Here is a 25315-nt window from a genome sequence, read left to right as displayed (position 1 = left end):
AATATACAACATTTTTAAACATGCAAGCAGTATGGTTTTCATGAGCCCTTTTGTAGGACAGGAGTAGAGAACGAACTTCAGCCAAACAAAAGATGAATTTAGGACCAACAAAACAAAACAAAAAACACAAAAAAACAACTGACAGTGATCATTGAATCCATTTAACTGTAGAATTAAATCTAAAACAAGTGTGACAATTATGGTCATGGAACAGAGAGTAAATAATAAATCCTGACAATGTAGCAATGAAACAACAAAAAGAAGTTGAGAGGGAAAAGAAATAAGGTGAACACTGCAAAAAAAAATAATATAATTAGGGAATGGGATAGGAGGAAGAGGAAATATACTGCTTATTGCTTTGGATAATATCTAAAAATACAGTTATAAAGTTATTAAGATACCCACTGAAACAGAAATACATGCCTTCCAAATTAAAAAACATGCATACCAAAGAGTATACAGGCAATATAGTGACAAAAAGTTAAACAAGTAATATAAACTAAAAGTATAACAAAAAAGAATGATAGGTGAACTAAAATAGAGCGTAACTTTCATTTCGATAAACTTAAAAAGATTAAATGTATCAATTAGTTGAAAATTTCTCTCAGATGGAATATCAAATCAAATCCCAACTATATTCTATGTACGTAAGATAATGAAAGCAAAGTGCTTTAGAATGAAAATAAAAGGAGAGATGAAAGGATACTAAGCAAATGAAGCCAGTATCAGAACTTTATCTCAAACAAAGCTTAATTCAGGGAAAAAGCATTAAATGAGACAAAGACAGGCACTTTATAACAATGAAGCATGAGATATGAAATTAAGATCTCACACTTATAAATACCTATATACAAAATTGCATAGCATTGAAATTTATAAAGAAAAAACTACAGCAGTTTCAAGGAGGAATCAAGAGGAAACATGACGAATTTACCTCTCGTGCAGAACAGATCAAGTGGTGAAAAATAATAAGGATAGAAAAGCCCTAAGTAACATAATTAATAAGGTAGATTATATATATGTTTATAAATTTATATAAATAGATGTGAGAATAAGAATATATCTCCTATTCTTACACTTATGCTCTATTCACACAAATTGACTTTCATACAGGCCTTAAGGCAGGGGAACGCATTTTTGTTCTCTGCCCCAATTTAGTACAGCTAGCTGCTCTTTATTTCCCTGACATATTAAATTTCCAGATGTCAAAAAAAAAGTTTGAAAACCACTGTGACACACACACACTTAACAATGTTAACATATTTATTTTATTTTAAATTTAAGATGCCCACCTGCCAAATGTATGGAATGGAATGTTATAAAGCAGCACCCCACAGGTGACCTAATTGACCCTGGTTAGCTAGAACACAGCTTTCAAAGGCTCTCTCTGCCAGCAAGGAATTGGGGAAGTTTGGCATAAGCATGGGTGTTTGGTCTAGGTGGGGCATCTGCAATGACATGGGGTGGGAGGGAATGCTTCGGTACTAACTCAAGACAAAGGAGAAGTCTGATGCACCTTGCAACCTTCATCAGGTACGTTCGTGACCTGAGCTGCAGAAGATTCTTTTCGCGGTGTAAGAATGGAGGTTGTCATGGTTGTCAGCATGTTTTATGCCTGTGCCCTTCAGCATCAGCTGATGGGATGAAGACAAAGCTGTGTGTACAGTTGGGTTTGTTTTAATGCAGTCAGGCTAGATAATGGGAACTAGTTAAAGAGATGTTTTGAGGTCAATGACTTGGGGGCATTGAAAGGGCTCTCAGAGGCCCAACTTACTCAGCATGCCAGGCCTGAGAGATTGTGCTTTCTTGCTGATCTGATGAAACACCTGAAGACACTGAGCTTGAAACCAGAGGGGAAAGGCAGGGCTTTGGTTTCAGGATATGAAGAGCTCAGGCTCAAACCAGGCATGTGAACTGAACTCGTGGCAACTGGGCTTAATGGAATTATAGATTTTGAGGCATTGCTGTACTATTTTGGTAGGCATAAAGCCCAGATTTCCAAAGACACATGTTTTGATGAATATGAACCATACTTTACATTTCTGCAGCTGCTTTTGGCACGCAAACCTCAAGATGTGTTCGAATTACCAAGTAACTCTTCTATCTGTGCAGCTTGGTGACAAGAAGAATTTAATTTCCCAGACCTGAGAAGAAACTATACTATCAAAAAAGACACCCTTTAATTAGAATTTGAGAAGTGGCCTATGAATCACAAAATTGTCCTAAATTTCTGTCTACATGGCTCTCTTTCCTGAAACTATTGTAATCCAGGCTGATGGCAACTATCAGTAACAACAATTTGGAATAGAAATAACTGTACGCTGCTTGAATAGTCCGGACATCTCAAAAATTGTTCGGTCACATCCCTAACTATATCGTCATTGTCATAATAAAAGTTAATCAGTGAGTTTCTGTTTTAGGTAAATATTTTTCAGGACCAGAAATACTCTGACATCATCCCCATGTGAAATAAATCTTTCCAGACAAGCAGACACTTTTGGCTGCAAGGAATGGACTTCTGTCCCCAATTCAGTGCCAGCAATGCTCAGTACCCAAACAATTCAGATAATTGTAGAATCTGACCTTGAGGCAAACTGGAAGTTGTATGGGAAATAGCTGAATACTGCTTAGTACGGTATTTTATACAGGGTAAATGAATAATTATAATATAAACCCTTAATTAGGCTGTCTCTTGGGGCCTTGAAGTTTCCCGCATATCATAATTCTGAGGCTTTAGTAAGGCCTAGCCAAGAGACATGAGTCATCCCTAATTTTGGTAGGCTCTTGCACATTTTCTTAACAGTTGACTAAGTAATTTTGAAGGACGCTTTTAATGTTTTCCTAAAAATCCCTAATTTTGAATATCATTAGGAGAGAATTCAGGCCACACACATGAGTTTCTGATTATCCATAAAATGTGGCTACCACGATTCTAAGGAATTAGAACTTTTGGTATGAGCATGACTAGCTATATTAGTATTTTCTTTTTCTATCTTTGGAAATCATTTGAGAGTGACAAGGATTATAAACACAACCTACACCGCCCTCCCCCCAAATCCACAAACCATTTTTTTCTTCTTTTGCCAACTATGATTCTAGTATATTGCCCAGATTCTAGAACATGTATAGGAGTTGCCAAAAGCAGCTGAAGTTGAATAGAAATTACGTGGGAGAAAGTAGACAGAAAAAAACACAGGGATGGATCTCAACAGCAAGAAGACCCAGCTAGACACTGCTAGTAAAAGCGTAACATGTAAAGGTAAGGAACAGAGCCTGAGCTAAAGAAATTTTATCCTTTGTTTTGCAAAAGGGGGTATGGAACCTGGGGAAAGCCATGCTAGGATGGAGCCCTGTATCAGCTTCTGCACTTAGTGAGGAGTCTGCTTGAGGATTCTCTCTCTCCCTCTGCCCCTCTCCTCCTAAAATAAATTTTTAAAAAATCACACAGATAAGCCATATTTGCAGGTAGTGATCTGTTCATGTGGTAGGAGAAGAGAGCCCATACCTAGTGAAAATGAGCTCCCTCCCACCCTTACTGGAGACTTAAAAATCGCTAGTCCAGGAAAACACATTTCATTCACTGATGAGAAATAAGAAAGGAAGTAACACAGCACCAACATAAAGAAACAATACACAAAAATCTGGCAGAAAAGGAGCAAAACTTAACATGGGAAGCACACTTTACCAGTAAAATGTCATACGACATAAATTTTTTTGAAAACTATCTTTCCCTGGGGTGCCTGGGTGGCTCAGTTGGTTAAGTGACCGACTCTTGATTTCTGTTCAGGCCATGATCTCAGGGTCATGGGATCGAGCCGTCTGTTGGGCTCTTGCTTGGTGGAAAGTCTGTTTGAGATTCTCTCCCTCTCTGCTCCTCCCCCCAACTGTGCACTGTCTTTCTCTCTCTCTAAAATAAATAAATAAATAAAATCTTTTAAATAAAAGACAAATAAATGAATCAGTCACCTCTATGAAAAGAAAACAAACAAAAACATAAAGCAGAAATGCAAGACTTCAAGAAAGATTATAGTGAACCTCGAGTTAGAATAATTCAGAAGAGAGGCAGTAGAAAAAAAACAAAACCTTCAAAGAAATAAAGACAAAATGAGGAGGAAAGTAAAAGAGAAAAGAAACTTAAGATAACAATATAGAGAAAAGAAATGAGAACAACAAGCAAAATAAAATGACAAGAGTCAAGAAGATTAGAAACAAAATCATAGATATGGAAAACAGGCAAAGGGGATTTTACAAAACTTATAATTTATGTCCCACCCCCCCCAAGAAAAAGACTCAACATAATGGAAGAAAATAGATATTTAAAGATACAATTGAAGAAAACTTTGCTCCATTAAAAAACAACTCTTCAATTGAAAAACTGTATTACAGTCCAAGGACATTTTACCTAGAATAGCTGCTGACTACAGAGAGAAAAAAATAATCCTTTGAGGAAGGTTACAAATAATCAAGTCACTTATAAAGGGAAACTATCAGGCTGGTCTTATATTTCTATACAGTAATGTTCATTATAAGAAGACAGTGGAGCAACATATATAAGATACTCAAATATAGAAGGTGGACACAAAGACTTTAAGTCTAGCCAAACTGTCTTTCAAGTATAAAGACTAGAGACAAAGAGTTTTTAATATGCAAAAACCCAGGGAACATTGTTCCTATTAGCTTTTCTTAAGAAAACTACTAGAAGATGAACTTCAGGCAAAAAGGAGATAACTGGCCAAACTATAGCAGAAGTTCTGCTTATGAACATTGTGTAGTTAAATGGAATCCTTCCACTGTGCCCTCTGGAATTCAGCCATCATCAACCAAATTCCCTGTATCCTCAACCTCTTCTCTCAGCATTCCATTCACCTCGTTGCTCTAGAAACCTGGCTCTTCCCTGAGGATACTCCTTCCCCTGCCACAATCATATGTAATGACTGTTTCTCTCCCACGGTCATATACCGGGGCCTCGGGTGGGGTAGGCCACCTCTTTGCTCTCATTGTCACTTTCAGACTTTTCTCACTCCACTCACTAAAATTCCCCAGTTTTAAAGCCCTTGTTATCAGATTAGTTCACCTAATAATGTTCATTTTTACTGTCTTCCATTGACACTTAGGTCATTTGCTCTTGTTTCTCAGTGATATTAGCTACAATCTGGTACTCTCCTCTTTAGTCTTCATTCTCGGTGATTTTAATAAATATTTTTGGTGATCCTTCCAACACCATAGTCTCTCAGTTTTTTTAATTCCTCCACTCAAATAACATTGTTCTCACCATACCTCAGACACTCACCCCCAGTCATGCTCCAGACCTTGTCATTATCAATAACTTCATGATCTTAATTCCATCATTCTGTTTTCTGACATCTCACTTCCTATCTTTCCAACTTACTGCCTTTAGTGCCCCGACTCCCAATAATCCTTTGATCCCTAATCAAGGAAAAAATGACATATATGAAGTTATTCACTGCAGCATTGTTCTTTTTTTTTTTTTTAAGATTTTATTTTTATTTATTTGAGACAGAGAGAATGAGAGACAGAGAGCATGAGAGGGAGGAGGGTCAGAGGGAGAAGCAGACTCCCTGCCGAGCAGGGAGTCCGATGCGGGACTCGATCCCGGGACTCCAGGATCATGACCTGAGCCGAAGGCAGTCGCTTAACCAACTGAGCCACCCAGGCGCCCTGCAGCATTGTTCTTAATACAATACTGGAAACAAACCAAATGTACATCTTTAAAGGCCTCATTAAATGATTTGTTTAAGGAAGGAGGCAGTTACTTGAACCAGGAACAGAAAAAGGATTGTATGTATAAGCCTGCCTGACAGGAATTGTCACCTGACAGGGGATGCAATCAGCCTGTGGTGACTCACCATGGAAGGAACTATGGAAGTAAGTACCCACCCTCTCGCTCTTATTCTCTGTTGTTTTCTGCCGTTGACTCAGAATCAAATAATAATTATTAAATTGCCTTTCTAAGGCCACTATAAGAAGAGTATTAGGCAGGGTACAAGTTTCACAACATTAGTACCATCTAGGAAATGATATCAAACCTGCCTAAGAAAATGGCTACCAACCTGGGGTCTCTGGAAACTTGAAGATGTGCAAAGGTGATTATGGGGATCAATAAACAATTTTCAACATTTCAAAAAACGTATCACATAGAAATTGTATCACAGGAGAAATTTCTCCTGCACAAGCAAATAGAAAGATCATGCTTTCTAGCTTTAACTGGTATAGTGCAAACTCAAGCTGATCGGAAATGTGATAGGTGATAGGCATTTCCTGATCTTAGAAATCACTGAATCTAGAAGGTATAGTCTATAATTTTTGAAATTATTTTATCACTAAGAATCACAAAATATATTCCATAATTAAACTATCCTAAAAAATGGTGGTTGTAATTTGTTCACCTGAAATTATCAACTAATTCTCCAGGCTTAATATGATAAATAACCAATACAGTGGTATAAGATGTGTGCGTTAAAATATTAAATGGTATCATATAAAATAAAAACACACTGTTTGGGTTCTAAATTCAGGGGTCAGATTTGTTTTTTTAAGATTGTAAAAGCATTCTTTGGTTCATTCAACATTACTAGTCAAACACTTTTAAGGGCTAAATTACACTAATAATTTTGTCTTTTCTATTCGGTCTGATCAATTTTTTAAATGGCTTCATGTAAAATTTGATTTATATTTTACAACAGGCCCATGTTATTAAGATTCTCTGAGAAAGAAATCAAAAGGATACTAGAACAAAGGCTAGTTTGTATCCTATAATATAATTAAATCTACTGTCTGAAGGGGTTAGTTGACTTTTAAAGTAAAGCGATGGGTTTATTACAGTCAGAAAAATTGCAGATTTGAGAAATGTCATAGTCAACCACTGCAGGATTAGTAAGGATGGACACCAGAGTGATCTTCAGAGGGTGTCGCGGTGCGCTGGAGACCGACCGGGATGAGCTGCCTGGAGAAGAAAAGCAGATGGAGTCCCTGTTGTTCCCCATCAGGGGTCATTACCTTCAAAACCGTCAAGATGTCAAAGCATTAACAAGATAGGCAAAAGAGTTTTCCTCCAACATATGCCTGAAACCTGAGATAGAAGATATGTAAAATTTTCCATGTGGTGTTTTTCTTATCAATGAACACTTCAAACCCCTGGTCAGAGAATGCACAGTCTGGTCCAAGTTCTCACCCGTAGGCCATTGCCTGACTAATTACGTCTCCCTAGATGATAGGGCTTGGGAAACCCAGGCTGGGCAAGTCAGAATGCATAGAATTTCATTTCTCTATTTATTCAAGACACTTAGTCACTGGCAAAATAACTCAAGTGAAAAGGCTTTGGACATATGCAAAAATGGAAAGTAATCTCCTCTCTGAATTAGGAGGCTCCTGGGAGGGTAACCTCCATTTGAAAAGCCAGCAGATTGCAGTCAGGGGCATAAACTCAGAACTGCCTGGCCCTGGGCGAAATGCAATAGGGGCATAATTTATGCAGTCACAAGGATCAGATCAGTAAAGCTCCAGACGAGTGTGGTGACTGATTTTAAATAAGATCTTTCTTTTCAAATTATTTTTAGCACTTTCAATATGTCCTCCAGAGAGACTCATACATAGTGCTTAAGGATAATTACTATAATGTGGAAAATTGGGAACAACGTGAATGTCCATCAATAAGGAAATGGCAAAATAAATTACAGCATATGCATTGTCTGGAATCTTAGGCATTTGTTAAAAAGAATGATCACAACATATTGATGGGAAAAAAATGGTTGTGGCTTTTTATTTGTTTTATTTATTTTTTGGCTATGACTTTTTAAAATAAAACAAGTATCAGAACAGTATGTACGATTTCATTTTTGCAAAATTTCCATTTTGCAAAGCAAGGGTATTGGATGCAATCTTTGTGCACCTTCTCAGATTTCCTCTACTGCCTCTTCTTGCTGCAGGTAACCCTGACACCCCTATTGTATTTTTAACACAACCATTGCCTTTGCTGAACTCCCTGAGCTGCCTGGAATTCAAGTTGGAACCCTGGTCCTCCATAGCCCTTACTCCCCACACTCTAAGCCTTATCGCATCGAGTTGTCTCTCTAGATTTGGATGAAACGCCACACCATGGAGCATGGGAATTGGCTTCCTGAGTGGCTGCCAAGGGCTGAAAATATAAGGATTACCTCCCGATGGGGTGAACATTGGCCGATGGGAAATGAAAGACAGAAGGGATCTGAACAGAAAAATCTCCCCCGCTGCCTTCTTGCAGAGGATTACTCTGAAGTATGGCTTTTTCTTGCAGCCTTTCCAGAGGAGTCTGCATACCAAGCAACACACCTGCCAAGCACCTGCCATGTCTTTGCCAGGCCTGTTAGGAACCCCTGGCCAGTGTGGTGATACACCACGTCCCAGTGCTTTGCATCTTTATTTTTACCTCGTTTCTGTTGTTTCTTCACCCTCACTATCTTCGGCTAGCACTTTCCAAATAAAGTGGCCACACTTTCCTCCTTGCCTCTGATTGTCGTGTCGTAGAGGACCCAGACTAAGATCACAGCAAACTGAATATTGAAGCTATACAGTAGTCCCCCTTTATCTGTGAGGGATCCCCAGAGGATGCGTAAAACCACAGATAACACCATACTATGTTTTTTTCCTGTAAATACATACCTATGATAAAGTCAATTTATAAGGGACAACTCCCCTTATCTGTGGTTTCAATTTCCAGGGTTTCAGTTACCCATGGTCAGGGACAGTCTGGACAGACGATCTTCCTTCTGACAGATCGTCAGAAGGTCAGTAGTACAGTAACACTATGTCACAGGGCCGACATCATTCACCTCACTTCATGTCATCATGTTGGCCTTGTATGATCTCACATCATCACAAGAAGGGTGAATACAACACACTCAGATATTCTGAGAGAGAGACGGCATTCACAGAACACTTACTACAGTTTATTATACTTGTTCTATTTTATTACTAGATTATTATTGTTAATCTCTTCTGTACCTAATTTATAAATTAAACTTTATCATAGGTATGTATATATATGAAAAAAGATAGTATGCATAGGGTCCAGTTCCATCTGCGGTTCCAGGCATCCCTAGAGGTTTTGGAATGTATCCCCCCGCAGATAAGGGGGGAGGGGACTACTGTAACCAACCAAATTCAACTTTAAAAAGAATTCTGTTCTTGGTAGGGCAGCCCTAGTGCTTGAGGAGAAGAACCTAAATAAGATGTCATGACAGCAGAACTTGACAAGTCACCAACAAAGAATTGAGGTTGGTGGTAGAAGTAGCAATTACCACACGTGAGAGCTACCATTTCGTGACCTGGAGCAGGGCCCTCCCCCTAAACCTGGTCTGACAGCCCTCCTTTTAGTAGCTTCAGAACTGCAATAACAAAATTAGCCAACTTTAAATTACAGCCATGGGTGGGGAAAACAGGCAAATACTTCTCTATGCAATTTTTATTATCCTGGTACCATGTGCCAGGAAATGTCTAAGTGCTTACGATTCAGCTGTGAAGCAAAGGGACAAGAATCCCCACCCACATGGAGTTTATGTTCTAGAATGGGGGGTGGGGGGAGTTGGTTGGGAGGGAATATAACCAAAAATTACAAAAATTAATTTTAGCCCTTAGTTTCCTAGCAAGGCTAGCTCTGAAAAAACTTGTCAAAACAACAGAGTTCTATTATTTTCTCCCCCCTCTCACTCTCTTTATAGCCCTGTTTGCTCCCTTTTGCATCCTGCTTGGCAGCTTCCCCACCCCCATCCTGCTTCCTCAGGGCTGTGTGTCTAGTCACCGAATCTCAGGCTCTTGGGATGAAGCCCACCAAACTTTTTTCCCCCCTAAAACCCTCTCCAGGTGGTTCAGATGATCAGCCAGCCTGCTTCAGTCCTCTCTCTCCTCCCTGCTGCCACCCATCAAAATTTGCCCAATTTGTGGTTTTTTCCCCCAGGACTTGCTCGCTGCATTCCAAAGTGATGCTATTAGCTCAAGCTAATGCATTGCTTTATTTTAAAAACTTCATGATACTAATAGTCTCTGATATTTGCAGAGTGCTTTTGTATTAGCAGAGCATTTTCATATACAGTAATCATTTTGGTCACATTACTAGCCCAAGGAATAGGCAGGGTAGGTTTTGTTCCCCTCCTTTTACTGCTGAAGAGACTGAACCTCAGAGCAGTTGAGTCCTTTGTTCAGGGTTATTCTGCTCGGAAGAGCAGAGTCGGTTTGAAGAGCCTTCCAATTCCTTAATTGTCCTATTTCCCCGGTTCTTTTGCACTGTTCTCTCCAGATGATAATTTGAATTATTTTGCTAACATTTCATTATAACTCTAAAGGTGGAAATGCCAGGTACCAGAGTGGGCTGACCCGAAAGAACCCTGGGACAGGTGTGTCTTTGGCGTCTTAAATCAACTAGACAGATTTTCTGGTCCACCTTCAAGAAGAGCCAATGCTGTCAGAATCAAAATCACTATCAAGTGATAGATATATGGCTAATTAGACTAAGTGATACAGCCCGTGGGCCAGTGTTTATTGGCAAGTGGGCTACTTTCTGTCCCTTCAGCGTGCTGCTTCTGGCTCCTTCTCCGGCAGGCTGGCTGTCAGGAGCCAACTGTCCCTCCCACACACCCCCTCCACTCAAGAGTCAGCATCCAGATGGTACCACTCTTTCCTCCCCTCTCCCCGTACCCGAAATCGCTAGGGTGACCATGTAACGCATTCTCTGAAGCAGAGCAATTTTGAGAGAAAACGAGGGCAGTATTAATAATTATGCCAGGACCACAGGTGTAGACCAGGATTGTCCCGTATAAACCAGGACCCTACTTCTCACCACCAAATAAGTGGTGAAAACTTTTTGAAAAGCAACTGACTGAATCAAAAGTTGTTTTTTCTTTCTTGGTGCGCTTCTGATAAAGGTGCCAGTACATACAAATGTATCCTCACATCACACAGAAAGAAAATATTCCTGAGACGTTGCGTGCTATAGAATGCCTGAGAAATCTGGCTAGTTAAGGAAACTTGTGAATTCTTTGGAAATGTAAAAAAAAAAAAACAACAACAAAAAATCCTTTCACAATGCTTTTCCCGTGTCCTGTATAAGGTTGTAAAATTTAAATCTTCTATAACAGTGTCTCACCAGGTAGCAATCTATACTGGCCACAGTTACCCAGAGTAGAATATTTAATTCTCACAAAAACTCCGGAGAGCAGCATGGTATGGAGCACACAGACAGGACTCCGCTGTGCTGAGGCATCCTACTGGAACGGATGCTGCTGCCCATCCTAGCAACGAAATCCTCAATCACATAGCGTTTGCTCTGGGTTTTAATATTATAAAATAGTGTGCACTCATTGTGACAAAAATTGAAAAATCTAGAAAAGTGAAAAGCAGGAAAACAAATCATTCATAATCATTACCTCACTAGTAACTATTATTAGCATTCTGTATATTTAGTTCCAGATATTTGTATTTTTTATAACTTCTTTTTTACTTAGTTGGGACCATTCTATATCATTCTTGCTTTTCACTTAAATTATATTACATGTATTTTTCCATGTCATTATAAATCATTTAAAGCGTAATTTTAAATAACTGCACAGTAATCCATTATGTAAAGAACATCTTGTTCACTTAACTATTCACAGCTTATAGGGTATGTAGGTTGTTTCCCACTTCTTATAAATAATGCCACAATGAATGCTTTATCCTAAAGCTTTTTCTGTGCTTCATGTTATTTCTCGAAGCTAGATTCCAGAAACAAATTATCTTAAAATATATGAACATATTTAAGATTCTTGTTATATGTTATAAAAAGCCTTCCAACAGGCTTTTATCCGGTTTATATACCCATCAATAATAAATATGACCCTCACTAGCTCAGAATATATTCATATGTAAAACATGATATATGTCTTTTGTTTTGCATTTCTCTGATCTCTAGAGAGACTTAGCTATTCCCATACATGGCTAACTAATTGTATTTTCTATTACACAAATTGTTTATATCATTTGCACACCAGAATTTTTGCTAATGTCACAAATTAGAAACATGTATAGTGTATGTTAAAAAAGCTCTGTATGTTCAGTATTGACAAAAATAGCAAAAAGATCCACTAAGAATTATTATGTGGATTATAGAATTAGAATAATATACAATTTTCTACTGAGAGCATTCAAGACATAAGTATATAAGCAACAAAACAGTGATAGTCAGTGAGATCCATCTTCATCTAGAACTGGCAAAACTCTGAGCCAGGGAAGCAGCGAAGACGATGCCGTCAGTCCTGGGCACTGTGTGTCACATTCTAGACTCATTGTCTCACTTCCCTGAGCGTCTTCCTCTGTGCTTGAATACTTGATCATCACATGCCTCCTATCTGAAGCAGATGTTATCGTCATCTTTATGGATAAGAAGACCAGAGTTCAGAGAGGCACGTAACTTGCTCAAGACCACGCAGCTAGAAGAGTCGGACGCTTTCTCATTCTAAACCTCATGATCTTTCCAGAAGTCAGATGCTTAAAAGCATTCAGAAAAACAAGAAAGCAAGGGACCTGAAAATGTACGGCAGTAGCAACTATCAAGGATTAGAGATGCACTAGCCAGACTACGCTGAGCATTAGTAACATAAAAACATTTATTTCATGCTCTGCATTATACTTTTCAGTGTTTATAAAAATTCCTACCTAGCCACAAGCTGGCTCTTCCGGGCACTAGCTTACCTGAAAGGCATATAGCACAGTGGATAAGGGTGCAGGCTCTGAAGCCCACCTGCCTGAATGTGAGTCCCCCGCTTTGCCATTTGCCACATTGTAACCTGGGAACATTACTCCAAAGCTCACCCTCAGGTTCCTTGTGGGGAGGAGGTAGTAATAACAGGACTTACCACATAGAGTTTTAGGGAAGAGTAAGCGTAGTAATACATGCAAAGCACTCAAAGTGATACCCGGTACATAGAAAATATTCAAGTAACATCAGTTGTTGCTGTCATTATATGTATTAAATCATTTAAACTCATTACAACCCTGTGACTTTATGCCTACCCTACTGTGATCTCCCACTTACTGATGAGACAACGGAAAATTTATACTAATTATAAAAACATAACATAAACACTTTTCAAACCTAAAAAGGGATCCCTGGCGAAGGTGTGAACCAGATTAGAAAAACACAGTATATTTTCACTTCAGTGAAGTATAAAATGCGAAGGGAACAAAGTTACATTTTACATCAAAAACAAAATTAAGTAACATTAGACACTAACATAAAGTGTTTTTTTGTCAACATTGAATGTGCAAAAAAACCAAACAAAGAAAACTATTAAATGTGCAAGAAATACTGCAGAGGTTTGTAAACGGTTTTCTTCGAAGTCAATGACCTGGAGCAGTCAAAGGGATGCTGACAGATGTAGCAGTCATCCTCCTTTGTCCTATTTAAATGCCACTTATCCCTATTCTCAGTAGGCTTGAATAGGCTTGGTTTCAGAAGCCTGTGACTCATATTTGTAAATACTAAATGTATTAAAAACATATTTTGTGCATCAACCTATACTTTCACTTTGAATGAAAAGTGCACACACACCCAAACGTTTCTATTTTAAATCTTTATCCTGAGGGGCGCCTGGGTGGCTCAGTCATTAAGCATCTGCCTTCCGCTCAGGTCATGATTCCAGGGTCCTGGGATTGAGCCCCACATCGGGCTCCCTGCTCTGCGGGAAGCCTGCTTCTCCCTCTCCCACTCCCTCTGCTTGTGTTCCCTCTCTCGGTGTCTCTCTCTGTCAAATAAATAAATAAAATCTTAAAAAAAAATAAATCTTTATCCTGAGAACAACCATACATCAAAATCCTAGGGGAAGTCAGTATAACTAAAGTATTTTTATGAATGCTGTTCTTAAGAAATATGACGCTGGGGGAAATGGTTACACTCCTCTCCTGCCTCCTCTTCCAAATATGGGGGTAACCTCAGCTGGTGGATGGCCTCCTGTCGTGCGCTGGGCACCCCAGGCCTGACTCAGGAAGGCAGGTAAGGGAGGGGAGCAGAGGATGAATTGCAGATGTGAAGACCTAGAAGAAGTTACCAATGAATGGCAATCCAAATGTGAGAAGCCTAAAGAAAGAGGAGACAGTGGTCAGTGAAGAAAGAGGAAAGATACAGCAGAAAAAATGAGGGGAAGGGATAGAGATGAGGACTAAAATGGCAGGCAAGCCACAACAGATAGGTGAGATTCACCTTTGCAAAAGGAAATCAAGCTACTGAAGAGACCTTTGGGCTGTGGTGGAGACAAATGAAGGGGTTTCTTTCTAAGGGCACTGAAACTCTTACGTCCAAGCCAAGAGGTATAAAGTATGGCAAAACAAACAAACAAACAAACAAACAAAAAAACACCACAAAAATAAGCTTCTCAGCCTATTGCTGTGTGTTTACAAGATTTACACACTCCATGCGACAGCAAGCAAACTACTCATCCACTGAAGTTTACTTATATGTAAACTTGGCCTGTGGTTTCTCCTGGTTTTCGTCTCCCAGAGTGATTGAATAGCTAGGACATCTGTATCTGCAAATCTACACAAGGAAATGTTATCACCAAACAACCTAGCTGCATCGCGGGTTGTAATCTAAGTGATTTCTTGAACCATTTGGCTTCCTCGATTCCCTTTAGCCATCCTGGAGATGGTTGAATTTCAAGTCAGTATTGAGTCTCCCTGAGAAGTTAATACTGTGTAGAGGGAAGGGAAGAACATTCAGATGGTTGGGGCTGGAGAATGGGCCGTGTGAAGAGAGCAGGTTGGCTAATACACCTCAGGGAGGATGGCTCTCTCCTCCTGACCACTACCCTTCGGTCACATGGACCCCCTGAAGTTCCCTGAGTGTGTGCTCTTTCACACCTTTGTGGTAATGCTGCCCTGGGAGAGCAGACTGTAATCTCTCCCCACCTGACAATGACGTGTTCGTATGCCTGACTCTCCCTCTAGACAGTGAAGCCCTTGAAGGAAGGGACGGAGCCTTACTCATCTTTGTATCTCTAAATCCCAGCACCAAGACGGACACATAGCTGTTTCTCAATATCTAGTTGTTGAATGCTCGAATACATTTTTCTTAACCTATGAAATTTTTTGTTTATGAAACTTTCTTAAAGCCTATAAAGTAAGATGGAATGCATTGTTTTGTGTTTAAAATCACATCAGCCCCTGTGGCAATCAATGGAAATTTATGTAATCTGATTATTTACTATGTCACCAAACCTCCAGAGTTAGACGAAGACTGGAGGGTGGACCCAATTAAGAGACAGAGAGATATATGAGTACTTCACACAAGTGAAAAATTAATATAAATAAATTTAAAGGCTATTAAAATTTATATCTTGAAGTTAACCCTAAAGTAGGTATTCTTAGTTTGGGGGCCAGGGATCTTTAGCAAGGATCCTTAGCAGGGATGAACTTTGAGGGGCGTATCTAGGAACCATACAAAAAAGTCAGTCAAAATGAGGTCTATGAATATGTGTATTTCACAAGGGAGGTGGTACATAGCTCTCGTGAGATTCTCAAAGGTGTCTACAATCTAAAAATAATACAATCCATTAATGCAGAGACACTTGCAGAAACATGAAAAGAAATATGCACAAGGATGTTTGTCACAGCATTTTTTGAAAGTGAAAAATTGGAAACAATCTAAATGGACTTCAATAAGGGAGTGTTGAACGCATACATAAAACGTGTGTGATGTGTAGCATACATATCTAGGCATATTGTTCAGTGAAAGAGCAGATTACCACACAGCATGTATAATAAGGTCTCATTTATGGAAAATAATGTGCATGTGTATCTAGGCATAGAATGTGTCTGGAAAGACCATCACCAAATGTTAACAGTCATTGGTGATTGGTGGAATTTGGGATGTTTCTGTCCTCCCTTTTTACTATCCTGAATTGTTTGAATTTTTACAGTGAGCATGTTATCATTTTCACAAAACAATAATACTATTTTCAAGAATTGGAGGGGATGTTTAGAGAAATATAAGAAAGGCAGAATCGTAATTGACAACTATTGAAAACTTGGAAATTATTAGCTGTAAAGTTGGCATCGGAAGAGATCACTGCTGCTCCTCAAGTAGACCCCAGAGTAAGATAAATCGTAAGGCTGAGCCAGCATGGCAATTCCTACATCTGAGTTCAAGAGTGTTCAAAGGAAGTGACAACTGGTCTTAGAAACTCCTGGCTCCACCTAGCTCACCATAAACTGGTTTTTCTGTGAAGACGCAAGAGCTCCGTACGATAATAAAACCATGTGTGTAAGAAGTAGGAACAATTGCATATTATCACTTACGGTTGTGCCAGTCAGCCCGGTATGTGGCGCAACCAGTTCCTGAAAGAGTTCAAGTTGCTCATCATCTGAATCAGAATCAGATTAGAATCTTTTTTCATGTTTTTAATAGCTTTATCAAGGTATATTTGACACAATTTTATTTTTTTATTTTAAAAAAAATCTTAATTCCAGTATAATTAACGTACAGTGCTGTATTAGTTTCAGGCATACAATATAGTGTTTCAACAATTCTATACATTACTCAGTGCTCATCACCATAAGTGTGTCCTTCCTTAATCCCCATCACCTATTTCGCCAATCCTCCCCCATGTCCCCTCTGATAACTACCAGTTTGTTCTCTATAGTTAAGAGTCTGGCCTTTTTGTTTGTCTCTAGAACCTTCTTTCCCCCTAAAAGGACAAAGACCTGCTTTCAACCTTAGGTTTGAAATGTGAAATGTTTATTTGTAAGACTCAAAACCTTCGCAGAAAGACTGTGTATGAATGCATATTTGCCCTGAGTTAACTGCTGCCCCTTTCAACCCTTCTTCATTGCAGCTCTCTGGCTTGTTGTCATAGGTATATGCCTCAAAAATGATGCATTTTCAAAATGTCCCTTCATTTGGTGCCCAAAATTTCACATCTTGAAATAATGCATTATAGTAATATTTGAGATGGCCAAGAAGAATGCTTTTCTTTTGTCAAGTGGAAGAACAATTATGAAAAGGAAAGCACATTAATTTTAGGAGAGAATACACGTGTATATATATAAGGAAGTTGTGGGTCTAAAAAAATGATTCACTTAAAACTATTCATGCCCTTTTACCTCCTCAAAACCCTCAGGTATATACCAGGGGTATGTGTACCCCAATTTGAAAACCATTGCTTTAGTCTATCTCATTTATTCATAGATATGGAAACTGAAGCCCAGGGTAGTGGCCAAACCAAGACTGAACTTAGGTGTTTCAACTTGCAGACCAATGGGTTTTCAGCCCTACCATACTGCCTTTTACTGTGACAGGGGATGCATTTTTTTCCCCTCTTTGAGGCTTGTTTTGCTCATCTGCAAATTGAGAGGGATAGACTAGCTGATCTCAATACTTGAGCCCCTTCCTTTTTTCCACCAGATCCACTTTCCAAACTTCTGTACTCTGCTGTGAGTCCCTAGAGGTGGTTATGTTTACACTGATCTCTAGCTTCTGGTTGGGTACTGGCAGGAGCTTAGAAGACAGAAGAGGAGTAAGACTGGGCCATTTTATTCACCTGGCTCCGCTGCTTGGTTACAGTCGGTTGGTTGTGTCCTACCCCTGAAGGCACCTACAAATCCCATCCAGTGTCCTTTTCATTCAGCTACCCTCTCTGGGTTCCACTAACTTCTCCCCCTGCTCTCTCATTCAGGCAGAGGGGTGGTAACATTTTCCCAGATCATTCCATCCCACTGGACCCCCTCACCCACATCCTGCCCCACCATTTTCCTATTCCAATTAAATCTTTTCTCTAGGAAGGGAGAGGGACCTGAGCCAACTTAATTTAATAATCCCAGTTTCCTTCCTTAATCCTTTAAATTTTTTTTAAAGGGAAAGTAATGTTGTCACTCTATCCATATTTTCAAAATCTTGGCTCAGCTAAATGTGAAAACAAGCAAAATAAACAAAAAGGTTTTAAGTGAAAAAGACTTTTCTTCTTAACTTATTATTTTGAAGAATTTTAGACTTAGAGACAAGTTGAAACAATTCTACAAAGTTCCCATATACCCTCCACCGGGCTTCCCCTAATGTTAACGTCTTACCTAACCACAGCACAATGGTCAAAACCAGGAAGTTAGCTTTGATACAATACTACTAACTAGTCTGTGACCTTATCCAAATTTGACCAGTTGTTCCACTCATGTCCTTTTTCTGGTCCAAGATCCAGTTGTCATGTTTCCTTAGTCTCTTCCAGTCTGACCATTTCTCAATCTTTCTTTGTATCTCATGACCTTGACACTTTCAAAGAGTACTGGTCAATTATTTTGTAGAATATCCCTCAGTTTGTCTGATGTTTTCTGTTATTAAATTGAGATTATGCATTTGAAATAAGAATACACAGCAATGGCCAGATTTCATCTCTATAAAGTTGCTGTTTACCCTTTTGTAAGTAAAACTATCTTGGGAGGAAATACTTTGAGACTATGCAAATATCCCATTTCAACATTCTTACCTTCACTACCTTTAGTGTCCATTAACTATTCTTGTCTTTGCCTTTTGGTGATTTTTCTATTCCTATCATTCCTTCTATATTTATTTAAGAAGAGCTGTTCCTTCTCTCCATTTATTTATTCAATTATTTACTTGTATCAGCATGGACTCAGGGATATTTATTTCACTTTCTGGGTTATGATCCATTACTATTATTTTTTATTTTTTAGCTCAAATTGTCCCAGTTTTCATTAGAACCTCTTTCAAGTTGGTTCCCATATCATTTTTACACATGCCATCATTTTTTAGTACTTCCATATTTTCTGGCACCATAAGATATTCCAGACTCATATTTTCCCTGGCATCAATCATTTCTCAAAGAAGCTCATTACTTATTTGTTCAATCCTAGTATACATATAAACTAGTTTCAGAATTGTTAACCCATACCCCCAAGGGAAAAAATTTACTAACTAGAATCTAATATTTGCAGGCAGTTCTGTCTTTAGCCTTACATTATACAGTCTAAATACTATTTTCCAGAGTTAGTTCGTTCTTCCCCAACTTCTTTAGTATGGTTATGATATTCATCAGTAATACATTTACATCCATTTGTTACTCTTTGTATTCCATATTGGGGTCCCCCACATCCTGGTTGATTTTAATTCTTTACTTTGGGGGTATGTGAAACAGTACTATGGTTCTAAGAGTCAGAGCCATCCAAAACTACAGAACAGAGTATCAGGTAAATGTCATTCTCCCAACCCTGCTACCCATTCCTACTTCCTCCTTCTTCCCACCCCACTCCCACCCAATCCTGAGTAACCAATTTCATTAGATTTAATCCTTTTATATCTTTTGCACAAATGAACAAATACATGTATATTTTATCTCCCCTTTTTCTTTCATGAAAGGAGGCACACTATAGGAACTCTTTCTTCTATTTTTGAGATACAATTCACAGAATATAAAACTGTCCATTTTAAAGTGTACAGTTCACTGGTATTCAGTACCTTCACATGTCATACAAGTACCATCTCTGTTTAGTTCCATAATATTTTCACTACCCCAAAAGGAATCCCCATAACCATTAAGAAGTCACTCCCCATTTCCCCATAGCCCCTGCCAATGACTAATCTGTTTTCTGTCTCCATGGACTTCCTTAGTCTGGATATTTAATATAAATGGAAATATACAATATGTGTGACCTTTGGATCTGGCTTCTTTCACTTATCATAATGTTTTTGAGGTTCATCGATAATGTAGCATGTATCAGTACTTCATTTCTTTTTATGATTAAGTAATATTCCATTGTATGGATTTACCACATTTTGTTTATCTGTCCATCAGTTGATGAACAGTTGGGTGGTTTCCACCTTTTGGCTAATGTGAATAGTGCTGCCATGAGCATTCATGTTCAAATATTTGTTTGAATATCTATTTTCAATATTTTGGGATAAAAACCTAGGAGTAGAATTGCCGGGTCATAGGGTAATTTCAATGTTTAACTTTTGGAAGAACCACCAAACCGTTGTCCGTAGCAACCACACCATTTTACATTCCTACCAGCAATGTACAAGGGTCCCAATTTCTCCACATCCTTGTCTACACATGCTATTTGCCATGTTTGTTTATTTTTAAATTATAGCTGTCCTAGTGGGTGTGAAGTGTACCACATTGTGGTTTTGATGTGCATTTTCCTAATGACTAATGATGTCAAATATCTTTCCACATGCTTATTTGCTGTAGGCACTCTTTTGCATTTTGGTTTTTTTCACCCGATACACCCTGGAAGTCACTCCCTATCCATTTATAAAGATCATTCTTATTCCTTTTTGCATCTGTGTAGTACTCAATTTTGCGGATTACCATAGTTTATTCAACCACTTGCCTACATATAGGCATTTAGGTTCTTTCCAACATTTTGCAGCTGCAAATAATGCTGCAATTGATTTCTTGGTACATATGCATTTTTGCATTATTGGAGGCATACTTCAAGATGGATTTTTGGAAATGGGATTGCTGAGTCAAAGGTGAGTTAATATGTAATTTTGTTAGATATTAATGAAGTTTGCAAAGAACAATCCTGGTTCTCTTAAATAGTCTAATGATAAATACAACAAAATTAAACTTTTTAAAGATGGGTTTGCGAAGGGAAGCCAAAGAGAAAGAAGCAACCCCTTAGTTTTTCCATGAGGGAAAGGAAACTGTATATAACTTACCTTTTTCTTTGGTCTTCTTATAACAAGATAATGCTATGCTAAGGGAAAAGTAGCCTTGTCCGCACACAAGCAGACCTCATTTTCCTAAAGGCAAGATTTATGTTTTTATAGGATGCCATGAGGTCTATGAGCTGAATTCTAGGAGTTTGCTTTTATGCAACTCACTTTTGTGCTTTTAATTTAGTCTAATCATGAGTCTATGTGAAAAACAGATATGAGTGAATATGAGTCATCCCAAAACTATCAGGGTATGTAGAGGGTGGTAAGGAGTGAAGACAAGACTTAATTCTCAATTTACCTCCATTTTTATGTCACAGAAATATTAAAATATATCAGAATGTGCTCTGAAATACCCTTTAACAGAATATGTACACCCTTCATATACTATTACTCTGCTATTGGGATTTAGTCATTAAAATTCCACTAAAGGTCTTTGGTAATTTAATCTTTACCAAGAATCATATCCCCTATCCCAGAAGGGCATTCGAGGTTAAGAACCTGGAGGCCCCTTATGCGCCACAAGAATGATATCACCACCACCTAAACCATCATTAAAGAACATTTACTGTATTCATCCTTTCATTACCCTGTTATTTTAATGGGTGTGCAATGCATTTGTCACCAGCAAAGTGAGTGCTCAGTCCCATGCCTGGAACAAAATGATGTTATGGAGTAACATAGGAAGTAGAAGGAATCAATTTATTCCTGCCTCTTTCCTTATAGCTATTTAATATACAGTGGTATCCCCATCTGAATCTCCTTGAGGTCAGTAAAAAAAAAAAATGTAAGAGGCAGAGTTACAGATGGATGCCTGGAAGAGGCCATTCACACCCCTGCTCTCTAAATTCCTGAGTTAGCTAAGGATACAGAAATTCAGAAGAGAGGTGACCACATAATGCAGGTGTAGCATTCCACAGTCCAGAGAGAATGCAAAGTCAGTACTCAGAGGTCCCTAAACGCTCTCAGTCTTTAGCTTTCTGGAGTGCTATAAAACTGCTGCAGGAAAAATACTGAGTCTCTTCATTTTCATTCTATAAAAAGCATATGAAAAAGATGGGCTAAACATCTGAATAAAAATATATGTTCTCTTTTTCATTTCACAAATATTTATTGGGTGCCTATTAGATGCCAGGCACTTTTCTGGGTGTTAGATATAAAGCAAGTAACAAAATAAGGGAGTCTGTTCTCAAGAAATTTACATGAGAAAAAGTGGAAACCTCTCTAGTCTCTTTTTAAATGTATTCATTCAATAAATATTCATTGAACTAGGCATTGGACACACTTTGTTTTCATCAGTGAGCAAAACAGACAGCCCCCTGCCCTCGTGAAACTTCCAATTTAGTAGGGATGAGTAAGTCAATAAACACAATAAATGTGTGAATTAGATGGTATATTTAAAGGAGAAATGGCTCCCTGCTCAGCGGGGAGCCTACTTCTCCCTCTCCCTCTGCCTGCCACTCCACCTGCTTGTGCGCTCACTCTCTCTCTCTCTGTCAAATAAATAAATAAATAAAATCTTTAAAAAAAAAAAATAAAGGACATAAATGGCATGGATAAAAAGCAAAAGGATAAAATAAAGGGGATCTGGAGTGCAATGGGGAGAGAGGTGTGCTGGGTCAGTATGCAATTTTAAGTAAGATTATCAGATCATTGAGAAAATATTTGAGCAAAGATTTGCAAGAGTGAGGGAGACAACACCTCAAATACCTGTAGGAAGGGCATTCCAGGCACAAAGATGAGCCATTCCTAAGGCCTTAAGATGGGACCATGCCAGACATGTTCCAAGAAAGAAAAGAGACGAATGTGACCCATAGGATAAAGGAGAATAATAGGAAATGAGGCCTGAGAGGAAATGGGGCAAGCCATGAAACTTGCAGACGGTTTAAGGACTTGGGCTTTTAACAGCAAGCCATGGAGGGGCTTTGAGCAGAGGAGTGACACCACTCACCTGACTTACCTTTCAGTATGAGCACTCTGCCTTCTTGTCAAAAGACTGAAGGGAGCAGGTGGAGAGCAGGGAGGCATGCCGGGAAGCTGCCAGAATAAGCTGGGAGAGCGATGATGGTGGCTCAGGAGAGGTGGGAGAGGAAGAGACAGGGATGTGAGAAGAGAATGAGATGACAGATTCTGAGTCTATTTTGACAGTGGAGGATTTGTGGAAGACTGACTGTAGTATGAAAGAAAGAGAGGAGCTGAGAGTGACTCCAAGGTTTTTACCTCTTGGAAGGAAGGAAGTTTCATCAACTGTCATGAAAGGTTGCAGGTGGAGTATTTTTTAGGGAAAAGATTCGGAGTCCAGTTTGAGGCATGTTGGATTTGAGATGTTGAGAATATGACGAATATTCTGGAGTTGGGGGAAAGATCTGAGCTGGAGGAATAGATTTGGAAGTGATATCAAATAAGATTTTTTTATTGCATATGATTAAATATGAAAATATGGATGTTATTTTATTTTATTTTATTTTATTTTTTTAAAAGATTTTATTTATTTGACAGAGAAAGACACAGCGAGAGAGGGAACACAAACGGGGAGTGGGAGAGGGAGAAGCAGACTCCCTGCCGAGCAGGGAGCCCGATGCGGGACTCGATCCAGGGACTCCAGGATCATGACCTGAGCCGAAGGCAGTCACTTAACCAACTGAGCCACCCAGGCGCCCATGGATGTTATTTTAAAAATATAAAATTATATGGAGCACAAACTGAAGTTTCTCCTTCATTCTCTTACTCCAAACCCACTACCCTCCCCAACAGTAGCCATTAAGCAACAACGCACCGTATGAGAGAACCAGAACCAACATCTGTTTTTCATTTCCACATGCATTTTACCTCAGAGAGAAAGGTGTCTTAGAGGTTTCCAGATATTTATGCTTAGAATTTTTCTATTTGCCTATATCTTCCCTTTGCCCACATAGTTCTATAATTTCCAAATGACCACCTTCTACCACTACAGTGGTGAAGTAACAGAATTTCTCAGCTGTTTGGAACATACTTGGATTTGCATGCTTTTTCATGTAAAACTAAACTGTTTTTTAGTTGGTTCTGTGTTGCAGACTTCTTTTTCTTTAGTGATCAGGAATGTACCTGAGCTAAACGGTACCATCCATTTAAGAAATACCATTGATTAGAAAGCACAGGATACACTTTAAGCACCGCAGTAATAATTCTCTAGACTCTAAGCTTCCATACCTAAAATAGAACAACGTTTCTGTACCTTCCATTAGAAAAAGGTAACCTTCAGAATTTGAACTAATGCATTTTGTTTTGCTGAGTTGGCAATTACTCAGTGTAAGGAAAGTAATGATGACTCCTCAAATATCCAGTCTCTTATGAGCTTAGAGCTTCATCTGTAATAAAATTCAATAGCCTTTCTAATCCTAGAATTTCTCTATTTCTCCCCTGAAGTCAAAAAGAAAAAAATTAATTAACCCCACTTTGGTTTGATTTTTGGCAGAGTTCTATCGCCAACAACATGTATCAGAAACCTCCATACATCCGGACTGACACATGGTTTGTCTCAATCAGCTGCTCGCTATGCAGCAATTGCATGCTTCACAGCAACCAGTAAATAGAGAAAGAGAAACAAGAAAGAGTAAGGCAGGAGTTCTCAAGAAGATTAGAGTCCCTCTGAGCCAATAAAAAATTATCTGGCGGGAAAAAATATCACTGTGCATGGTGCTCAAACCAACTGAGCCAAGGTAGTCTGCTGTGGGGGAAAAAAAAAATGCATGAATGAATGTTCTCAATGGAAAGTTTACTCTATGAATTTTTCCTGGGCTTTAGCACTGACTACTATCTTTTTTAGAGAGATCCAGCATATTGCAAAATGAGTAAGTGCCAGAAAAATTATTAACAGAATTATTAATAGAAAAACTGAGGATTAGCTAATCATACATAATTCGACAACTTGACTTTTTCTGGGCACATGAGCTCCAGTGTGATTTACTTTGCACCCATTTCTTTCTGATAAAATGTTTCTTATTTGCAGGATCAAATAAAACACCAAAGTTACCTGGTGCCCTACAGAGAACCGTGTCACTTGAACAAATCTGAAATCATATTCTGTAGTTCTTGTTCTTCATAAGCAAATGGGCTCAAAGGACAAAGCGAGAGTCCTAGCAGACATCTCTTTCCTCCTCCTCCTTTCGCTCCCCGTAGCCCCTGCAACTTTTTCTGCCTCCGGTAGTAGTTTTCCTCGGGGCTCTCTCTCACCACCCTTCCTCTGCATTCCACTCACCCACCACCCCAGTTCATACCAGAACAGCCATAACTCCAAACTGGTTCCCTTCCTATAGTCCCTGCCCACTCAAATCCATCACACTCTGTGCTCATAGACTCACCTTTCTGCAACACAGATTTTTTCAAGCCCTTTTCCTGTTCAGAAACATTTAATGACTCCTTATTCCCCATTTAATAATGTCCAAAAGTGGGGCACCTGGGTGGCTCAGTTGGTTAAACGTCTGCCTTTGGCTCAGGTCATGATCCCAGGGTCCTGGGATCGAGTCCCGTACCCACTCCCCGCTCAGCGGGTCATCTGTTTCTCCTTCTCCCTCTGCCTCCACTCATGTTCTCTCTCTCAAATGAATACATAAAATCTTTTAAATTTTTTAAAATAAATTAAAA

General features: G+C 38.9%; 1 protein-coding gene across 2 annotated transcripts in view; it reads left to right on the top strand.

Annotated features, from left to right (window-relative positions):
* The window catches only part of LOC115940598 (uncharacterized), a 404464-nt gene extending 381097 nt beyond the window's left edge, over positions 1-23367 (top strand). The window contains exon 7 of one of the 2 annotated variants that reach the window (XR_014145777.1): positions 23192-23367. Coding sequence is in view for 1 of the 2 variants with exons in the window: in XM_081822069.1 (XP_081678195.1) it covers positions 23192-23305 (114 nt within the window). In the remaining variant the exon portion in view is untranslated. The remainder of the gene's footprint in view (positions 1-23191) is intronic. The other variant, XM_081822069.1, reaches the window with a different exon arrangement.
* Positions 23368-25315: the final 1948 nt, after the last annotated feature.

This window comes from Leptonychotes weddellii, chromosome 5 (genome assembly GCF_054177405.1).
Source record: "Leptonychotes weddellii isolate Sample4059 chromosome 5, ASM5417740v2, whole genome shotgun sequence".
Lineage (NCBI taxonomy): Eukaryota > Metazoa > Chordata > Mammalia > Carnivora > Phocidae > Leptonychotes > Leptonychotes weddellii.
This window is presented reverse-complemented; position numbering and strand designations above follow the sequence as displayed.